Source organism: Solea solea, chromosome 3 (genome assembly GCF_958295425.1).
Source record: "Solea solea chromosome 3, fSolSol10.1, whole genome shotgun sequence".
NCBI lineage: Eukaryota > Metazoa > Chordata > Actinopteri > Pleuronectiformes > Soleidae > Solea > Solea solea.
In genome coordinates, this window is record NC_081136.1 from 3,405,356 (window position 1) to 3,424,086 (window position 18,731).

Consider the following 18,731-nt stretch of genomic DNA (forward strand, 5'->3'; position numbering starts at 1 on the left):
TGACTTTTCAAATGTTTTATTTATTTTGTTAAAATACATATGAAACAAATACAATAAATTATATCCCAAATGTTTACTTTAAATCTTTACAAAAGTTATCACAAACTGTACACATCAGGACAGTTGTTTCTCGCTCTATAGATCCAGTCAATATGCAAACAATTATACGAGTCAAAGATCTAAACTCTGAAACATGGAATAACGCTATAAGGTAAGAGTTGGCTTCACTGGCTTTTCTTTCCAGTCGGATTAATTGTTCACAACTATTATATGAGTTTAAATTCCACTCGACTACAAGTCTGAGCTGTTTTTAAATTAACACCAAACGATAGAAATACATCGTCATGTCTCAATTCCCACAAGTTTACGACAACTTGTTAAATTTCACTTTTAAGTATATTATTTATATATATATATAAACAATTTCATTGACAAGTGTACTGTATATATACAAATGTAAACACAATGATTGTATATTCAAACCACACATCCCCTCAAGAAGTGTGTCGCTAAAGTGATGACAAACATGCTACGAGTAAAAATATTTAATATTAAGGGCGGCACAGGGGAAACTGCATCACTGCGTGTGCAAGAAAGATAACAGTACATAGCCTTTTTTTTTCTATTTGCTATGTTGGATTCTTATTACTCACAAAGGAGAAGCTGAGTCAGTGTCCTGCTTCAGATGCACTGAACTTAATTTCATATGGCTTCATGTAAAAAGTCGACATAATGTGATAACAACTGTATGTGTGTGTGGCTTCTTTTACAATTCATACAATTCCCTGAATTTGAAAAAAAGAGGAAACTAAGCGGAACAATTAAGTTTTTCTGCCATTTTTTGTGGATTACTAGTGTGTCTTTTTTAATGTTCAGGTCCCTGTTTGAACACAGTTCATCAATAATCACTCACTTATTCACTATAATGGGCTAATCATCATCATGTAATTGTTGTGACACATAAATTAACTGAATTCTCCCCAAATTCGGTACACCAAAAAAAAAATATTCTGTTATAAGCTGCAGTCAAAATCTGACACTTTTTATTTATTATTTCTCTCTTTGATAAGATTTATTCTCATTTTTAATTTTTAGCTTTATTTCTAGCCTCTGCCATCTGCCGTTTTTCATTGAGAGCAATCAAAACACATCTACCTTGTTAGTCATTAATTGTGTTATCATATATCAGTGTCACATGCTTTTTGATACTACAAATAATATTATTGGGACTGCTCTACAAAATGGTGGACTCACAATTTAGCGAGTAGCGAGTGATTTCAGACACGGCCACATTGACAAAAGCCTCTTATTTTCCCCCATTTGCTAACTAGCTAAGTAAGTTAACGCTACATCCACAAAATGGTTGACATAGTTGTCAGTGGCAGGTTAATTTTGGTCTGAATTAAAAATTAAAACAATGTAATGGGGGTGTTACCTATGCACTATATGCTATACTATGTTTACTGATGATATTGCGCACGCTAAAGCACCACATTCATCACCACTCGTAGAAAACAATGCAAGATAACACTCGCGCCGCTTTATGACAACCACATTTTCCTGTGTCTTTGTTCATAATGTTTTAAAATATATGTTTTCACTTTTCACACTGCACAAGAACATGAGCACTTGATTGTAAACTTAGCCAAATCTAAAAGTGCCGGACATTAAAGTACTACTATACTACGGCAGGTTTCAGGTCCGGCTCACATTTTGTGAATTATACGTGTTTTATGAAATTCATGACCCTGGAAATGCAGTCTGGTTTTGTGAGTGGCTAGTTAGCCAGGTATGCTAACAGTTTTAGCTCACGTTAGAGCAGAAAAACACAGTTGAATGAATGTGTGAGCCAATGTATGTTTTGGCTCATTGGTTGGCTGCTGTTTGGGAGATGGCTCTCTTTTTGTATGAATACTGCATTGTGTGCATATTTAGACCAGTTTTTAAAATAATCTGTTTTAGCTTTTTACAACTCATTTTAAATGCAGTAGTTCGTTAGCATGACTTGTATCTGAATTAGTAGCTCAAAACTCTTCATACAAAAATAAATATCAACTGGTTATTTTCATTCTTGCCTGTGTTTTGGGAATAAATTCACCGTGTAGTTATTTCAAATGTTCACATGTTTGCTACATGTATCTGCTACATTCCGCTCCCTGTTGACTGCTCTAATATCTACAGGCAACAGTGACTGCTTAATGGCCGGGTTCGTACATCTGTGACAGTTGCGACTGATGAATTTTATGGCAAATTAACCCCGGCCCCTTGTAGACGCTCAATTACCTGCATTCTTCAGGATCGAGACTGGATTAAATGACTGTTTTTCTATCAAAGTCAATGCTTTCATGGCACTGAGCAGCATAGCCCTTTTTACTTTGTGCCATTCTGAAAACAAGACGTGATCTCGGGGGTTAAAAACAGGTTGGTTCCAGGTGGGAGGGAATCGCTGAGGATGTATTGCAGTGTGATCTAAATATTGGGCACATAATGTCAAAACAGGCATGAAACTGAGCTGAGTAAGAGTTTGTGCTGTGCATAGCCAGCTCTGTGTCCACCTTCAAAGAGCTGGAGTTTGAATGAATAAAAATAATTTCAACACAACTTTGTTTTTTGTTGTTGTTTTTTTTTTTTTTTTTTTTTACAAACATGAGAAACATATTGGAATGGATTCATTTTCATATAACATGCTCACAAGAGACTTATAGGCAACACAGCTTTGCAGCAACTGTAAACAAATGTATGTTTTCTTACAGGAGGGAGGGGGGGGGGTGATGTCATCACTCTACCCGTGATCATCAGGGAGTCAGCGGAGGTTTGGGTGACGGACACGAACCTTGACTCTCAAAGCTTGCTCCTCTTCCAGGCCACTGCAAGGTAAATTGTCACACAGCTTTTATCAAGGCACAACATCCACTTTTGATGAGCAGGCATTTTCTCTGGTTCACTGCACTGTGATCATGGGCAAACAGGTTATTTCACGTGAGTCTGTTCACATGAGCAGATTATGGTGTCTTTTTGTAGCGAAAACCGTTAGAAAAATGGCTAAAATGCAGCATTTCCTCCGCAATGAAATTCCACTTAGGTCACACGGGTAAGATGTTTTTTGAAGTGGGGTTGAATACGGCTGCAGGGAAATGTGGAAAACATGGAGCCCGGGACAGCAGGAAAAAACTGATTTTAGCCACTTACACAGCTCTACTTTCATCGAAGTCCACACAAACTCCAGAATATGTTAGATGGCCTTTTCCAACGGGAAACAGAGGTTTGTGTCACTTTGTACTTGCTGCACACACTCTTGATTGACAAAAACAACTATTTTAGCTTGTAAAACATAGAAGCTGCTGGATTACCTCTGCCTTGTTTGATTACTTTGTTAATCCAAAGGAGGGATTTCATATACAGAAGTCACCGGGTAACACATTTAAATTGGCTAAGGGAGGCACCAATGTATCAGCAACTCTTGTGTGCATGTAATTGTAAAGTCGCTGATGTTCTCTAGTCGGAAAAGGCGAGATAAAGCAATAAACATTCCTACAGTGACATGGATTTATATGCAAACCGTTTTTCAATTTGCTTACATTTGTGTTTTTCCTGCTGTCGCCACTGAGCTCATGACTACCTGTCCTCAGCTGCTTTAAGGCACATGGAGTGTGCAGAGAACAATCAACTGTATGTAGTTTTACCCTTAATTTACCCTTAAATCTATGTCATAAATACCCCTCTATGGTCTTAAAGGGCACTGTACTCTAGGCGTGTTTGGGTTAAAAATAAGTACATTTTCAAGCCCAGATCTAGGATCCTTTTTTTTGAGTGTTACGTGCGCTGGTTTGCTCTCATTAGAGCATCCGTGTCCTGTCCTCACAAGATGTAACTGCAGTGTTTTTCACTGCTACTCCCCCACAGCACACAATCTCTCCAAGAATAGCTTCCATAATAGTCATAACAACAATAATCCAGGTCAGACTGCTGCAAAATCCATTTTAAAATGAGACATGGAGTGTTAATAACAGGAGCTACTGCCAATGATCACAGTTTTTGTTTAACATAGATATATATATATATGTATATATATATATAAATAAACCAAAGTAGTAGAAGTAGTTTCACCACTGAAAATGGGTAATCACCTGTATTTTCCTACTCGTCAGGTGGGGAGTGAGTGGGGCAAAAGAGGAAAAAACATGGATAACATGTAAAATATGAAATTATTTTAACTATAACTAGTCATAAACACTGGACATCTGAAAGTCAAATGGTTTTTTTTTGTTTTTCTTAGCTATGGCATGCAGTGTTGGTGCTACCTGCTCATTAAATCACTCTGTACTGTATGGCTCTCTATATTTCTACATGTAAAATACACACATGCAACATATAAGACGGTACTGGAATTTGTTGAAGAGCAACAAAGCCAAGTCTTCCCCCCATACAGCCAAATTCCTATATCTCTACTCAGGGAAATAAATGCTAATTTTCTCCACTGAGTTTGAGAAAGAAAGATAATTAAAATGCTGTTGTTGCATAGGGTTTGTTTCGTCTTTTCTAATTCTTGAAATTAATACACGTACATTGTAATTTACTCAAAAATAATGTAATTTACATTGTTGTAACACTACGTCGATGACACTTTATTTTATTTGATAATATGTTAATATAGAATAGTCTATATGTTAAAATAGTCAGTGTTTGCATTAAATTATGAGAATACTTAATGTTTAAATTAAGGCCAAGATGACGTCGTTATCTACAATGGTTGGAAAAAAAGGAAAAAGCAAACGCTAAAAGATGCTAGTTAGGTCTTGTTGTTAGCAGCCAAATTATGTGCCCTTCCTTTTCTCGGTCTGATTTGTAAACCCTGCTTTCATCCATTAATTTTTTGAATAGATAAACCTGCACAGATCTTAGGGTTGCATCATACTCCCCAATTTATGTGATTTCTTACCAGGAATTTACCCTCATTCATATATATCCCGGTATATAACGCATAGAAAAGCAACTTTGAGTGGCCAAGGACTGACCATTTTCGTACATGTACAACTCAACACTCAACGAGCAGTACCATCTTTGGGTTCAGTGTCTTGCCCCGCGACCAATCAACATGTAGACGAGAAGAACTCGGGTGTCAAACCTACGACCTTTGCAGTTAAAAGACGACCTGCTCTACCACCAAATCGTCCACGGTTACACTCTTTTGACCAAATGGACTGGAAGGTTTGGTGCTACAGAATGACCCTAGCGGACCTCTCTGGACAAAGGAAATGAGGGGAAAACTTCAACAATACAGATCTGGGGATCACATAGAGCAACCTTCCAGGCCAGTGTCACACTATGGGACTTGGAAATCTCTGTTAATGTGACTTTTTTTTGAGACCGAAGGGGACAGCAGACTGAGGAATAGAGAAAGACATCATAGCTGTACCTCTCCCAGAGCATGCCAGTGTGTGATGGGCTTCCGTGGATAAGCCAGCATTTCGTTCCAGTGATCTCGTCCAAGGCCCTCAGCATCTGGCCCAGCACGACATACACCAATCACCTCATTGTGTCCGACCCTGTTAGCAGCAAAACACACACATTAACCCGCAGTTGGATGAATCTTGTCTGGGTACAGATTCTTTATTGTTGGGGAAAAAAAGCATACTCTTTCACTTTCAGTTTTACATGAAAAGACATTTTGAAAATAAGCCGGAAGCTTCTCAAGGTCAGACCTCAAATACACACAGTTGTGAGAGAGTTCTGATTAGATTGGTTTAGTTACACACAGCAAAGACTCACCGATCATAATCCATCACCATGATGGACAAACTGACTTGTTCAACGTTCTCGGGGGGAATGTCGAAGATGATCGCCTCGTTGTACACCGGATTAAGTGTGCTCTTCTTCGTCGTTGTTTTTCGTTTCTTCAACCTCCGTCCGTCACATATCAGGTAAACCTTCACATATGGATCTGGGAGACATGCTCACTGTCACTCAACAGCTCAGACGCACACATTATGTTGATATAGTAAAATGGAAATAAATCAGACGTGAATTTAGATGCACCATCAGTCTCCACATTTAAGGATATGATTCTGCAAATAAGCTACAAGAACCAGTAAAAACAGGTCACAGATGGAGTCAATGTCTAGTGAGGTTGAACTGTTGGTTAGATTGGTTAGATGCGTTCCCGTTGGAGGCGAGAATTACTCAAAATCTACCTTAATCCAGAAACGTCCATTGCTGCTTGCACTAATGGGATACAGGATCTAAAAATGTCCAGTCTTCAAAGAGTAGTGACATCTAGTGGTGAGTGAATTAGGTGCGATGGGAAAATGTGTCTAGTGTGCAAAGGCCTTAAGGGAAAAGTTTAAGGGAATGTGGCACACACCTGTCTGGTTTCACAATTTAATTTAATTTAACACAGTTTAAAGTACATTTTTGGCATCATCTGTTAAAATATTCTGAGTTGGCCGCTGGCCTCCATCCCATTCCTTCTCCTCTATTTCCATTCTAAGTGGCCACCTGCTGTGTGTTCTCGACAAAGTTTGATTCATGGCTCGGCTTGAGTGTTTGAAGCGAGCCTTATCTTATTTGCTGTCAGGTTACCTGAGGAGCCTGTGATGTCCATGGCTTTGAGGTTCCTGCATTTGATGACTGTCAGTGTCATTCTGCCTGCTGTGGGGAGGTAGCACAGCGAGTACATGATCTCTCCGAGGTCAACGCTCTCCTGAATGACAAACGCGGGGAGACAACACAGAGTTTTAAATATTTTTTGACATTTACCGTGGATCAAAATGCCAAAGCAAATGAACAAAAGGCTCAGTCAATGAACACAGTCGTACTTTATCAGCTGGACATTGCATTAGCGCAGTGTCGGCAGGCTGTTGTGGTCATTATCTCTTTTAACTGGGATCAGGACAAAGGAATCTGCTATCATTCAGCTTAGCAGGCTAGTTTTTGTGGTATCAAAGACAAAACAGTATGTCTAACTTGTTTCTATGTTTGAGTAGAAAATCCTACAGTGCTTAACTGCTTGATTTTGTTGATGTTTTGTTGTGTTGGCAGTCTGATGTTCCTATAACTGTAGTAGCATTATTGTTTTTCATCCAAGTTTCCATTGAAAATGCACATCCTTCTCTTTCAGAAAGATGCATGCAATACTTGAAACTCTTTTTCACAGCAGAGATCGTGACTCATCATAGTAGCAGAAGCACAGGTGGGAGTTTAACTGTGGCTGCATTCAGTTCAGCTGTCGCTCGTAAATCGTGACACGGTGTCTCTAAAGGACCCATAAAAACCCTCTAAAATGGAACATGGCCATTATCTCTGTATTTTTCCTATTGTGACCTGACAGGAGCGTCTTCTGTGAAAAGAGCCAACAAGGTGAAGATGCACAACACAGGTGTATCAACACAGGTCACGTCAATTCTCTGGCTCTACTATTTGAGCCGGTAGTTACGATATTTGTCATAGTACTTAACTGCACAAACAAGGCCTATAATTAGCGTAACTCTCTTCCTCTGCCTGGAAATGTTTGAACCCAAAAAAAGTTCACCTTTCCAATCCATTATCACAATTATTCACACATCTTGGGCACTACATCAGATAAAAGCAGCAATTTGATGCAAAGAGAATCGTAAATTCAAGATGACATCTTAATCTAGCGTAGACATTTCGCTGTACTTCAGGTCCAAAATACTGGAAATGTTCAAAAATACAGTAGGTGTTCTTTGTCGCTCTCTGTTAATTCAAGGAACGTCTACATCTGTCCATTGCGGCGCATGCAATGCTAAGTCAGTTGAAGCCTGAGATGTGGGTGCTGCACTTCTGTTTGAATAATTCATAGCTTGTACTTTGGCAAATAACCAAACTTTACAACATATGTTACTGAAATCAAGTTTATGGACATACAAGATGTCCTTACCGACAAGACTGCCCCCACTTTGATCTAAGCAGATAAAGTCAATCAGTTCGGTCACAACAATGCGTTATTGTTAGGGCAACCAATAACAAATTCATCTCATCATATCTCGTCTTGATGCTAAGATGAACCGTAAGTGTTAATATCCAATGAAGTACAATTGGGGGCATTTTTTTAGGGAGTTCGGACTTTATATACATACAAATACTATTTGTTGAGCTACTTGTGAGTTATTTAATGTTTGGGTAATTTTACTCTGTTTTATTTATGTCTAGAATACCCAGCAGTTTTTAGAAAATGTGTGTGTGGGTGTCTGGCTGATGAATTGCATTTCCAAGAGTTATGCGTAATATGTGTTCCTCCTGCCACTTTAGTGAACCACTGCTGATGAATGTATGCTCTTAGGAGTGATTTAAAGTAGTACTTGATGTTTAGACCTTTCCAAAAACAGCCGAGGTTCCCATTCCCTCTGTGTAATTTCTCCTCAGGCAGGAGTTTGGCGCATTTCACATCTCTTACATAGAAACAATGTCCTTGTGTTAATGTTAATTTGTGGGGATCTGGCATTGTGTCAGTGGAGACACCCAACTCACTGTAGTCGCTGCATGAATATCCTTCCACACCACCGCCTCCCTGGAGAGGTCAGAGAGTTCAAACAGGTTGTCCACAACCACCTCGCCAATCATGTCGTGGCTGGTGAAGCGGTCAAAGTCGTACACGCTGAAGTGCAGCTTGCGGTTGCAGATCTCATCGTACACTACCGGGAAACAGAAGGTCTCGTCAAACATGGGGTTTAGGTTCTTGCGGTGGACACGCGTCTGGTACTTCTTCTTCCTCTCCGGCAGCAAGTAGATCTTCACGTATGGGTCAGAAGTGCCAGTGAAGTCCTTGGCGGGCAGGTCCAAGGCCTTAAGGATCCTCACAACCAGTGCCTGTTCCTCATAGTCGTAACGCAGCGAGAAGCTCAGCTTTCCGCAGGTCTCCACAGGCTCTTTGGGCTCGCCCTCAGAGTCCACAGACTTCTGTTTGTAGAGTTCAGGTTTTATTCTTCCGATGCTCACTGTAGAGCTCTGGCGCAGAGGCACCGTCTCCATGCTGAAGTCGAAGCTGGTGACATTCATCTGACGAGGCAGGTGGCGCCGGAAAGAATTGTGCCTGTTGAAAAGGGTAGAGGGCATCTGGTAAATGTCTCAAGTCTAAGTGTCACGCATGAGTGGCTTGTTATGATGGGCGCTAATGGTTTGTCAGTGGAGGGTATGTCTAAGAAGCATGATGCATAATGTTGTGGAGTTCATGGAATACGTTTTGACATCTGGTAGACCAAAGACCCCCAAGCAGTATTTCCGGTAAACTGTCGGCAAAAGATGCAAAGATCTGCAGAAGTTACCAAGACTGTTCAGCAATGATTTATAGAGAGCACAGAGATGCAGTGGTGCTCTGTTGTTGTCCCCCCGCGACACTGACATTTAACTACTAACTACTACTAACGACAGGGGCTAACTACTAATAGAGAATTTAAAAGTTTTGATCGATAACGGTAGCTTACAAAGTCCAAGTTTCCCATTAGTGACAACTGACCTGAAGTTAAGGAGCTGGGTAATATTTTAGCACACGTTGAATGTGACTTTCCAACTACACACTGGACCTGGACCTGGACTTTACTTTCTGGATTATCAGTTCACAGAGAGTTGTGTGCCACGTCATCGGATGTCCATGATTCAGGTCGTACTAATGAGGGTTTTGGTCTGGTAGACCACACAAGGTTGGATAATAACATTTACGCCTTGAAGACCTCAGTGGACTTACGGGCGTTTTTTGTATTTGCACAATACACCTTGACAATGCTAACAGTGACCTTGCCTCTCATTTTTATATACATAAAGTGTTCTTTCACCACTGTAAAGAGCACTAAACCTCCTGTTTGTAGACAGACTAAGAATCCTGACAAAGATGGTACAGTAAACTGCTCTTTCTTACTCACATAAGTGGTCCTGCAGAATGGTTTGCCTGTGTTTTCTGTGAGGTTGACTGTATTTTTATTTTTTTTTTGAAGGGAAAACTGTTTTGACTTGCCAATCTTGTCACCTAGCAACTGGCCGTCCTCCTCCCGTCTGACAGTAAGACAATGACAGCAATCTGACAACCAGGGCACAAATGATATGGTACTGACAGCGCGGCCATACATTTCAAACAACACTTTTGTTAACAACACAGAAGTGATTGAAATACAACCAAAAACATACTGAACAGTTGCCGACCAGATGAGCAGCAGCTGTGTCGACCTCTGTTTATCCACCAAAAACTACTTAAACTATGTGAACAGTTACACTTCTTGCGCCTCAAGTCAAAAAGAACTGATTTCTACGGAAAAGTAGTCTATGGGAAAATAAGCCTCTATTTCTCACTTGATTTATAACATCACTAAGTGTTTTCCTGAGGAGTTAATGGTCTCACATGCCAACCGAAGAGACAGGAGAACGCTGGGCTTGCAGATATTCTTTTTGTGATATATGTATGATGTGGTGTCAACACGGTTGATTTATTTTCCTACTTCCTGTACCGCGATCGCTGAATTCTGCCGAGTTTTGCTGAATTTATAAATGGAAGTTCTGCGTATCCACTCTGACCTTCCACAAATGAGTGTATTGGAGACACATCGCAACTGTTCCGCAACCAGTGTATTTTGGGGATGACTGTAGTCTTCCAGCTTTACTATTTGGAAAAATAATATATACTTTACGGGAAAGTGGTCTACGGGAAAATAAGCCTCTACTTCTCACTAAGACCGAAAACTTCCATTCCAAACTCATAAAATAATACGTAAACATCTCTAGTGATTCTACATATTGCAACTCTAAGTCAGGAGTATAATTTGACAGTACGAAGGAGTGTTTTTTCATCGAGAAAACCATATCTGATCTTTGAAATACCCAAGTAAATAAGAATAGTACAACAAAATGAGAGACGTAAACTTGTCTTAGTATTTTACTCCACAGCCGTGTTTGCATTATTCAGCACCTACCGCTACTGGGATGTCATTTCTTTCTTCTACAGATTTGTCTCCATATTACAGTACATTATAGAACAGTTAATAAGTATAGCCAGTTGCTTAAAGCCTCATGAATACATTGGCCTGGAGGAAATTGTATTTTTTCCCTCCACTATTTTCTGACATTTTGTGCAACCATAATAATTCACAGATAATGAAAGTAATCTTGAGTTGCTAGCCATGCGGTGCTTCATCAAGTTGCCTGATTTATTTCCCCATCGTTGAATATTAGAATGGATGACTTTAGTTCACATTGTCTACCGTTATAGCCTACGCTTGTTGAAGGTGTTTGTGTTTTTAGCGTCTTTCTAGTGTCAAAAAAGGAAACTAGTGTTGTCATCTCTGACCTGGCCTTCACTCGATCCTTGGTAGATCGTCCACTCAACATAATTTAATTAAAGAGTCGAACAACAAACCAAAGCGCACGAGAGTCAATAACATTTCCCTCTGAGAAAGTGAGCGCAGCTGTGTGACGCATCTCACCAGGATGCCAACCTTCCACCGTGACAGCTCCCGCCCCACAGCACTGCTAATTATGGACGTTCTACTTTAAACACTGTTCTGGAAAACAAAGAGAAGCGAGAGCTGATTGTTTAATTACTACGGTTGCTTCCCGTCGTTACCATAGCAGCTCGACTGCATGTGATTATAGGTTCTCGGAGTGAAGTGCGGCGTTGCGCCACCCCCCCTCCCCCCCGTGCTGACAAGCCCACAGGAGGTGACGAGTGGAACACAGAGTTCAGCATGCACAACAGCGTCTGAAGGTCGCCGGCCAGTCCCCGATGCTCTCCCTGACACGTGACAAAAATGCTTTTGTTGTACAGTAATGGTAAGCAGCAAGCACACGTCTTTGAAGAGGCCTGACCTACAGTCGTTATTGTTGCAGGGGTCAGGTGGGACGGGGGGGGGGGGGGGGGGCTGTGGCTGCAGTGGGCTCACAGGCTACACATCCATAACGACTACATTTTCAGAAATAATATTGATTGGGATTGGGTTATGCTGAACGGGTAATCACAAGCAAAATTAGTACATTTTCATTTCATTTCAGAGCCTGCAATTTAGTTTGTACCTATTGCAGCGTCTGACCCAGGTCTTGGACTTTAATGCCAGTGAAAGACCTCCCAATCTTTCTTTCTTTCTTGACTGTCGTTAATCGTTAGCATTTCGATGCCGTCTCGCGTGGTAATCCATTTAGATTCAAAAGCTACAACTTGGTGATTGTTGAACTGAAGCTTCACTTAAAAATGAGTCAAGCTTGCAATAGATGTTTTCCTCAAATCAATCAATCCTCAAGAACCAGGTCTTCAATTTTGCCTGCCCAGACTTTAGAAACTAAAATGATCCAGCAGCATGTTTAAACATTTTTGGGGGCTCTAACACTGGCTTGGTTGAAAATAATGTACCTGGAGGAAGAGGTCGGCTCTGTGGTCTGCCTCTGGATTTTGGCTTGCTGGCTGAGCTTCTCCTTCAGGGCTGTCTGCACTTCAGCGGGAATGTCTGGAGATGTCTGGCTGATCTTCATGGCCGCCTCCAGAAGCTTGACAGAGCTGCGCCCGTTGGCCGTCACCTCTGGCGGATACTTCTTCTCCACCTCCGCCACTTTACACTTGGAGATAGGCGGGGAGCTGGGCGGAGGCGCCTCGGGGAAACCCACGTGAAGGCCGGCATTCTCCGCGTGTGCCGACAGAGCCTTGCTCCTCCAAATGGGCCAGCACAGCTTCCAAAAGACAAAGAGAGAGACTACCAACAAGGCGAGGCCACAGAAACCTACGACCACAGCAAGGAGACTAATAGAGATGTCTACACATAAGAACCACAGGAGGACACGGAGAGGAAAAGGGGACAGGCAAGCCAGCGGGACAAAATAGGACAGACAAACATGCAAGGGAGAAAGAGAAAAAAGAAGAGAAAGCGAGCGGTAAGAAAGAGGGGGCAGCATGTGCACCTGTTTGATGAAGCAGGACAATGTGAAGTCATTTAAAAACACCGTCAAAAAGCAACATGTTCTACAAGGTCATACTGTGTCAGATCCTGGGCTCAAATCTTAAAAACGTCTGTCTTTGAAATGGTTATGGTTAAAGGTATCAGCACAACTGTGTTGGTAAGAGTTTGGTGGTTTAAAGCGTAAAAATGACAGACATCGGTGATAGTGATACTGGTATCAGATAAGAACAAGTGGTATCTAGCCCTCCCTAACATGTTTATGCCATATTGTTTTATTATTTTGACCGATCGATTCATAATCGATGAGTCTGGCGATTGTTTCCTGATTAATCAATGAGTTGTTTGGTCCATAATGTGTCACGAAAAATGTTGATCACTGTTTCCCAAACCTCCACATGATCGTCAAATTTCTAATCAGTTTTACTGGTTTATTTGTTGTATAGAACAGTGGTTCTCAAAGATAATTTGCTCTCTCATCATCCTCATCTTCCTCACATATACATCACACACTGGTGTAGTGACATTAGAGGGAGCAAGCGATAAGATGACCCTTATTATAAGTATTTCATTCATTTTGTTATAGAACACTGTTTTTGATTCTCCTCCAAGTGCCACCGGTGTGCCACCAGTTGTATGTAGTACCACAGTTTGAGAACCATGGGTATATAGCAAAGAAGCCATAAAATAACCATAACATTCACATTTATTAAGCTGAAAACCCTATAAAAAGCTTTTTTTGAGGATTAAAATAAACACTCAAACTCCGTTTCAATAATAGAAATGGACAATTAATTAAGTAATCGAATAATCATGGCATTTCTACTCCTCTGAAATAATTGAACCGGATTTATGAAGTATGAACATATTTTCCCTCATAATTAGCACTGTTTCTGGTGCCAGCGTGAATTCCTGTAACATTTCACCATCCACTGCAAACATTTCATCACATCTTGATCTTCACATGTATTTTGCTCCTGCTCGTGATGCAATTTTGATTTTTTTGCAGTTTCCTCCTCCGCCCACCTGCTCTGTGCACATGTTTGGATTCACAAGTTTGCAACAGAGCTTCGTACATGCAGGATTATAAAATAATATTCCTTTTTCTAATTGAATTCAAACGATTTCTACGTGTAAACACGAGAGAAAGGCAGGCGGCTGCTGCGATGTCTTCAGCGCATCCACTTGTTGCTGCTGCTTCTCCATCACTTTGCAGTGAGCTGCGTAACAGGTGGAGAATTCACTAAGTTTTACGCGGATAGAGAATAAAGTGCAGCCTCTTTTCTTTCTTTCTTTTTTGCTGCTGCTACACATAAAAAGAAAAGGTTTGTTGGGGTAAATAAGAGAAAAGAGGAGGAAAAAAAGTGTCTTTCTTCATTTACCTGCATATCCTTTACCTGGTATGTTGCTCTCCAGCGGGAATATGTCCGAGCATTTCTCCCGGTCTACGTGTCCCGTGAGACAAAGTTCCGTAACGATCTGGAGCGCCCTCTGGCACAAGGGGATGCTGTCCTCGGCGCGGACACTCATGTCTCTCCTGTTAAGCCATTGCACGCCGGAGGATCCGGGAGGGCGGCGACTCATTTGGGCGCCTTTTCTATGCGCCGCAGAGTGCGGCGTGTCCGCGGAAGACGGCAGCGACGCGCGCCGCGTCCTGATCCATGTCCTGCGCGCAACGAGGGAGCGACTGCGGCCAAAACGCGCTCTGCTCGTCCTTCGTTTGGACAAACAGGCAGCAGCAGCAGCAACAGGAGTCCAACCCTCCAGGAGCTGTGCGCAGTAGGCTGTGCCAAACCACAGTAACGGGATTACTTATTCTAGTAATGACTGGAGTGTTTCACCTTGTGTCCCCGCCTCACACACACACACTCCACTGCTGCCAAAACCCCAACAGGCTTTCATCCTCTGTGACCCTGAATGTTAACAATCGTGCAAAATAAGTCATCATCTCCCCCCCCCCCCTTGCACTTGTTATTCCCACATGTAGATGATTAAGCATCAGCTACCATTTAACACCAGGAGTCAAGTCACTGATGCAACAGGGGAATCAATCCAGACTCAGCAAGTCTGTGAAAAATGTAAAGAGCTTTTCAGTCAGGGGGGAAGAGAGAGGTTCAGGTGGGGGGAAAAAAAACCATGCCTCCTCGTAATTATTTATTAAAAACACATCAGAGAGGCAAATCTTGTACTTATTACTAATTTATTTTACCAGGTTTTTGTTTTATTTTTGTTCATTAATACGAGCCAAGCAAACACTGAGCTGTTTTTTCTTTTTTTTATTTCCAAATTTCACATTTAGAACATTTTTTTTTGCTTTTTCATCAGATTGCCTCTTGGTTGTGTTGAAAAAAAGGACATAAGACACTCTGTGCTGCACATTCTTGTAGCCTCTGTATATACGTTTTAACATAGTTATGGAGAAAAAAAGCAGCCTAAATGCTCTGTGTTCTAATTAAAGGTGATTATGTCAGAAATGTATTATACAAAAGACTTAAAATGACAATGATATGTCATCAGAAACAAAGGCCTCACTGGTGCTGGCACTATATTCACAAAAAAAAAGATCTTAATTTGTCCGTCACAAACTCTGATTATGTTTTTTGTTTGGTGTTTTGATCTCTTTCGCCATCCGCTGCCAACCATCCAATAGTGCACGCAGCCAGTAAAACTTAAAGCCTATCCCTGAAGTTCTGCAGTGGAAATGTGTTCAATTATAGACGACTTAAAGTTTAGAAATTCTGTGTAGGAAGTCTGGAACAACCTGTGTCGCTCCTCAGCAGTGGTAGAATTCAGCTTTGAAAAAAAAAAGTACCTTCACTTCATGCAGAAGAATCCACCGTGGGTGTGCAGAGAAAGCATCAATGTGTTCACCTTGTTAATATTTCAACAGATGAATTGCTTCTGTAATATCAGTTTTTTTTCATAGTAAGTTACCGTTAATGTCAGGAACACAGGAGTCAATGTTGGATCTTTCATTTTTCTCCGTATTATCATTACTGTCGTCCAACTTTTTGATTTCTCTTTTGTGATTGCTATACATAAGGTCTCGGCCAGCATGTCTATGTGGACCCCATAAGGGTTATATTTGGGCTGACAATATGGGTCCCAGGGGGGTTTTGTCCATGGATTCTATCGTATTTGCCCCACCTGTATTTGCATACCGTATCCAGTTAGTACCCTTTCCAGGCTACCTGTCTCAACAAAACATCAGGTTTTGTTTGAGGATAGACTGCGGGGCGTTGAAGAAACGGCGGTCAAATGGGAGTTCGCCCAGTCAGCGGATGGAACGGTTGGGGCCGCAACGCTAAAAAAAAACAACTACCGTACCGCACCAAATCGAATCGTTCCACTCAGTATAACATGAGCCCCATATTGGAAGCCCATGTGGGCAAACACGGGTTAGGACCCATATTGTCACCCCAAATATAAGCCTAATGGGGCCCACATGGACAAGCTGTCTGGTGTACAACAAGAGAAGAATCAGTCACTGTATTAGTCCATACCGGCCCCCAAGACAAGTATTATACCTGAGAGAGTTCTCTTTCCCATGGTGGATTATTCCCCCGCTGCCTCAGATCTTCTCACATGAGGGTTATGAATCCACGAGGAGCCGTCTCCTAGACACCAGTCCATATGTTGTCACTGAGCTGCGAGTTAATGCTCTTTATTTGTGTCGAGAGTAGCAGTGTATGGAGAAACAGAACAATGAGTCTGCTGCAAAAAAATCATCTGCATGTTAAAATGCATTTTACCAGCAGTTACATCTTTCTAATTGGTATACCTGAAAAGAGGGAGTGCAGTTAGTCAGTTTTCAATTCAAACTTGTTGCCACGAGAAAAGTAATCACTGCACACACTGTGTGGATTTATGTTACGCTTTCCAACACAAGGAAAGACACACACACACAAAAATTTAAATCACTGAGTGTGATTCGAAGTGACACAATTTAGCAGTTATCCTGTCAGAGCTGATTTACATCATAATCATGTCTGCATTGCAGTGTTGTGAAAAATAAGTGCAGTCAAGAGAAATTAAAGTTGGACAAAAAGCAAAAAAAAAAGACTTAACAACTTCCTCAACTGGTGCTTAAGAAATGTTGCTTCAGGGAAAAGTATCAAACATTATATTCTTCTGTATATGCATAGTCACAGTTGTTTTGGGTACAAATATGGGTTGAGCACTGCATTCACACGTACGTGGGGGAGCCTCGAACTGAAATGCTTCCCAATTTTCTGTAAATGGGGCTCCATCAAAGTCCATCGAGTGTGAGATTGGCCGGAGAATATTGTGTTCGCTCTACCACACTGTTGTGATGAAAAGGGAGCTGAGTCAAAAGGCAAAGCTCTCAATCTCCAGGATGATCTTCATTCCTATCCTCACCTCTTGTCTTGCGATGGGTGGCTGGGGTCTCCCTTAGAGAGAGAGGGTGAGAAGCTCAGCCATCCAGGAAAGACTTGGGCTAGAGTGCAAGTGGAGGTGGTTCAGGCACCTGGTAAGGATGCCACCAGGGCGCCTTCTTAGGGAGGTGTTCCTGGCATGTCCAATTGGGAGGAGATCTAGAGGACCAAGGACTAGGTGGAGAGATTATATCTCCTCACTGGCCTGGGAGCACCTGGGCTGGACGATGTTACCAGGGAAAGGAAAGTCTGTTACCCCCGCGACCCGATCTTGGATACGTGGTCGACGATGAATGGATGGATGAGGCTACATCACGCTTTGCCAAACTGCTTGACTTTGCAGAAAAAAGTTGAGAAACATTTGTCTTTTCAAGTGGCAGCTCAAGCAGAACACAGGATATCGTCCAAACGCCGATTCTCCACATCGCTCGTATTGTGTCAGGCAGATTGTACCCAACGATGCTGCCATTTACTTGGCAACATGAGCTAGCCTCGCCCCTCCAGTTGCCAGTTGTGATGTTGTGATAAGATCACTGCTTGGGACTTGTTGCCCAGTCGTGCCTGTAGTTACAAAGCAACCACCCCTTTGTGGGATAAAGAAAATCTGAATCAAATTCCTCACCAATGGATTCGGAAGCTTCTTCTGGAAGATGGATGTTCACATCTTATTTAAGAGTTGTGACTGTCTCACATCAGAAAATATTGATTTTTTTTTGAGCCAATCTGTAAATGTCTTTGGGAGACGATCAGAAGAGATTGCTTCCCGCCACGTTGCGGTGTCTGATCAACGGTGCTTATGTCTCTGTCTGGAGGGCGACTCCAAATTACATTTTTCATCATAGGATTCAAAGGAGTTGTTGTTTTTTAGGAGACGTGAACGCCACCTGGCACTCAATCAAGATTTCCCCCTTCATCAAATGTTCGCGTTCATGTGTTGGTTTTGTGATTGTTTTTGTCCTCATGAGACAGAATTGTCATATACATCATAGACTATGTTGCACAGTCACCCAAAACAAGGACAAAAAAGAGTAAAATCATAATTCCAAAGTGTCCAAATACCCACCTGGAAATCCTGTGGAAGTCCTACCCAGCAATTTACATACTGGCCTAAATCATTACTTTCTTATTTCATGATACCTGTAAATCTCACTGGATTGAAATTTCCCTTTGGCACACGCGGTGGATACATGTCAGAAAGTAACTGTGTGAAAACTGAGATTGTTAAGGCTTCTGTGCAGACGCGCCGAGTAAATGCACTCCCAAGGCTAAACTGAACAAAAACCTGACAAGATCTTCAACAAATGTTCCCGCTGCCGCAGAGAAAGTGAGCATTTTGTCAGTAAAACTTAACTAAACCAGGTCGTATCATCGCTCTCTGTATTTTTGGAGAATGCCAAATTGTCACGGTAAAGGTTGGTGAGCAAGTGGCCACGGAAGGAGTCGAAATAGG

General features: G+C 41.6%; 1 protein-coding gene across 3 annotated transcripts; it reads right to left on the minus strand.

Annotated features, from left to right (window-relative positions):
- syt10 (synaptotagmin X) lies at nucleotides 1–14,679 on the minus strand. Of its 3 annotated transcripts, none has more exons than XM_058625168.1 (7): nucleotides 14,282–14,679; nucleotides 12,347–12,743; nucleotides 8,488–9,049; nucleotides 6,580–6,700; nucleotides 5,770–5,941; nucleotides 5,417–5,546; nucleotides 1–2,867 (listed from the first exon to the last, which is right to left on the minus strand). In XM_058625168.1, the coding sequence occupies exons 1-7, from the start codon at nucleotides 14,466–14,468 to the stop codon at nucleotides 2,796–2,798; spliced, it is 1,641 nt and encodes a 546-aa protein (XP_058481151.1). In that variant the 5' UTR covers nucleotides 14,469–14,679; the 3' UTR covers nucleotides 1–2,795. The 3 variants fall into 3 exon arrangements, with proteins under 3 accessions (XP_058481151.1, XP_058481150.1, XP_058481149.1); XM_058625167.1 differs by having other exon boundaries at nucleotides 14,267–14,679; XM_058625166.1 differs by having other exon boundaries at nucleotides 12,347–12,660; nucleotides 14,267–14,359.
- Nucleotides 14,680–18,731: the final 4,052 nt, after the last annotated feature.

Excerpts from the sequence above, each read along its gene's own strand:
- syt10 (XM_058625167.1), bottom strand. The coding sequence starts at position 14,468 with ATGAGTCGCCGCCCTCCCGGATCCTCCGGCGTGCAATGGCTTAACAGG. Across the intron at positions 12,744-14,266 it reads ACCAGGTAAAGGATATGCAG|ACATCTCTATTAGTCTCCTT; the intron begins GTAAATGAAGAA and ends TCTTATGTGTAG. Across the intron at positions 5,942-6,579 it reads GGACATCACAGGCTCCTCAG|ATCCATATGTGAAGGTTTAC; the intron begins GTAACCTGACAG and ends CATGTCTCCCAG.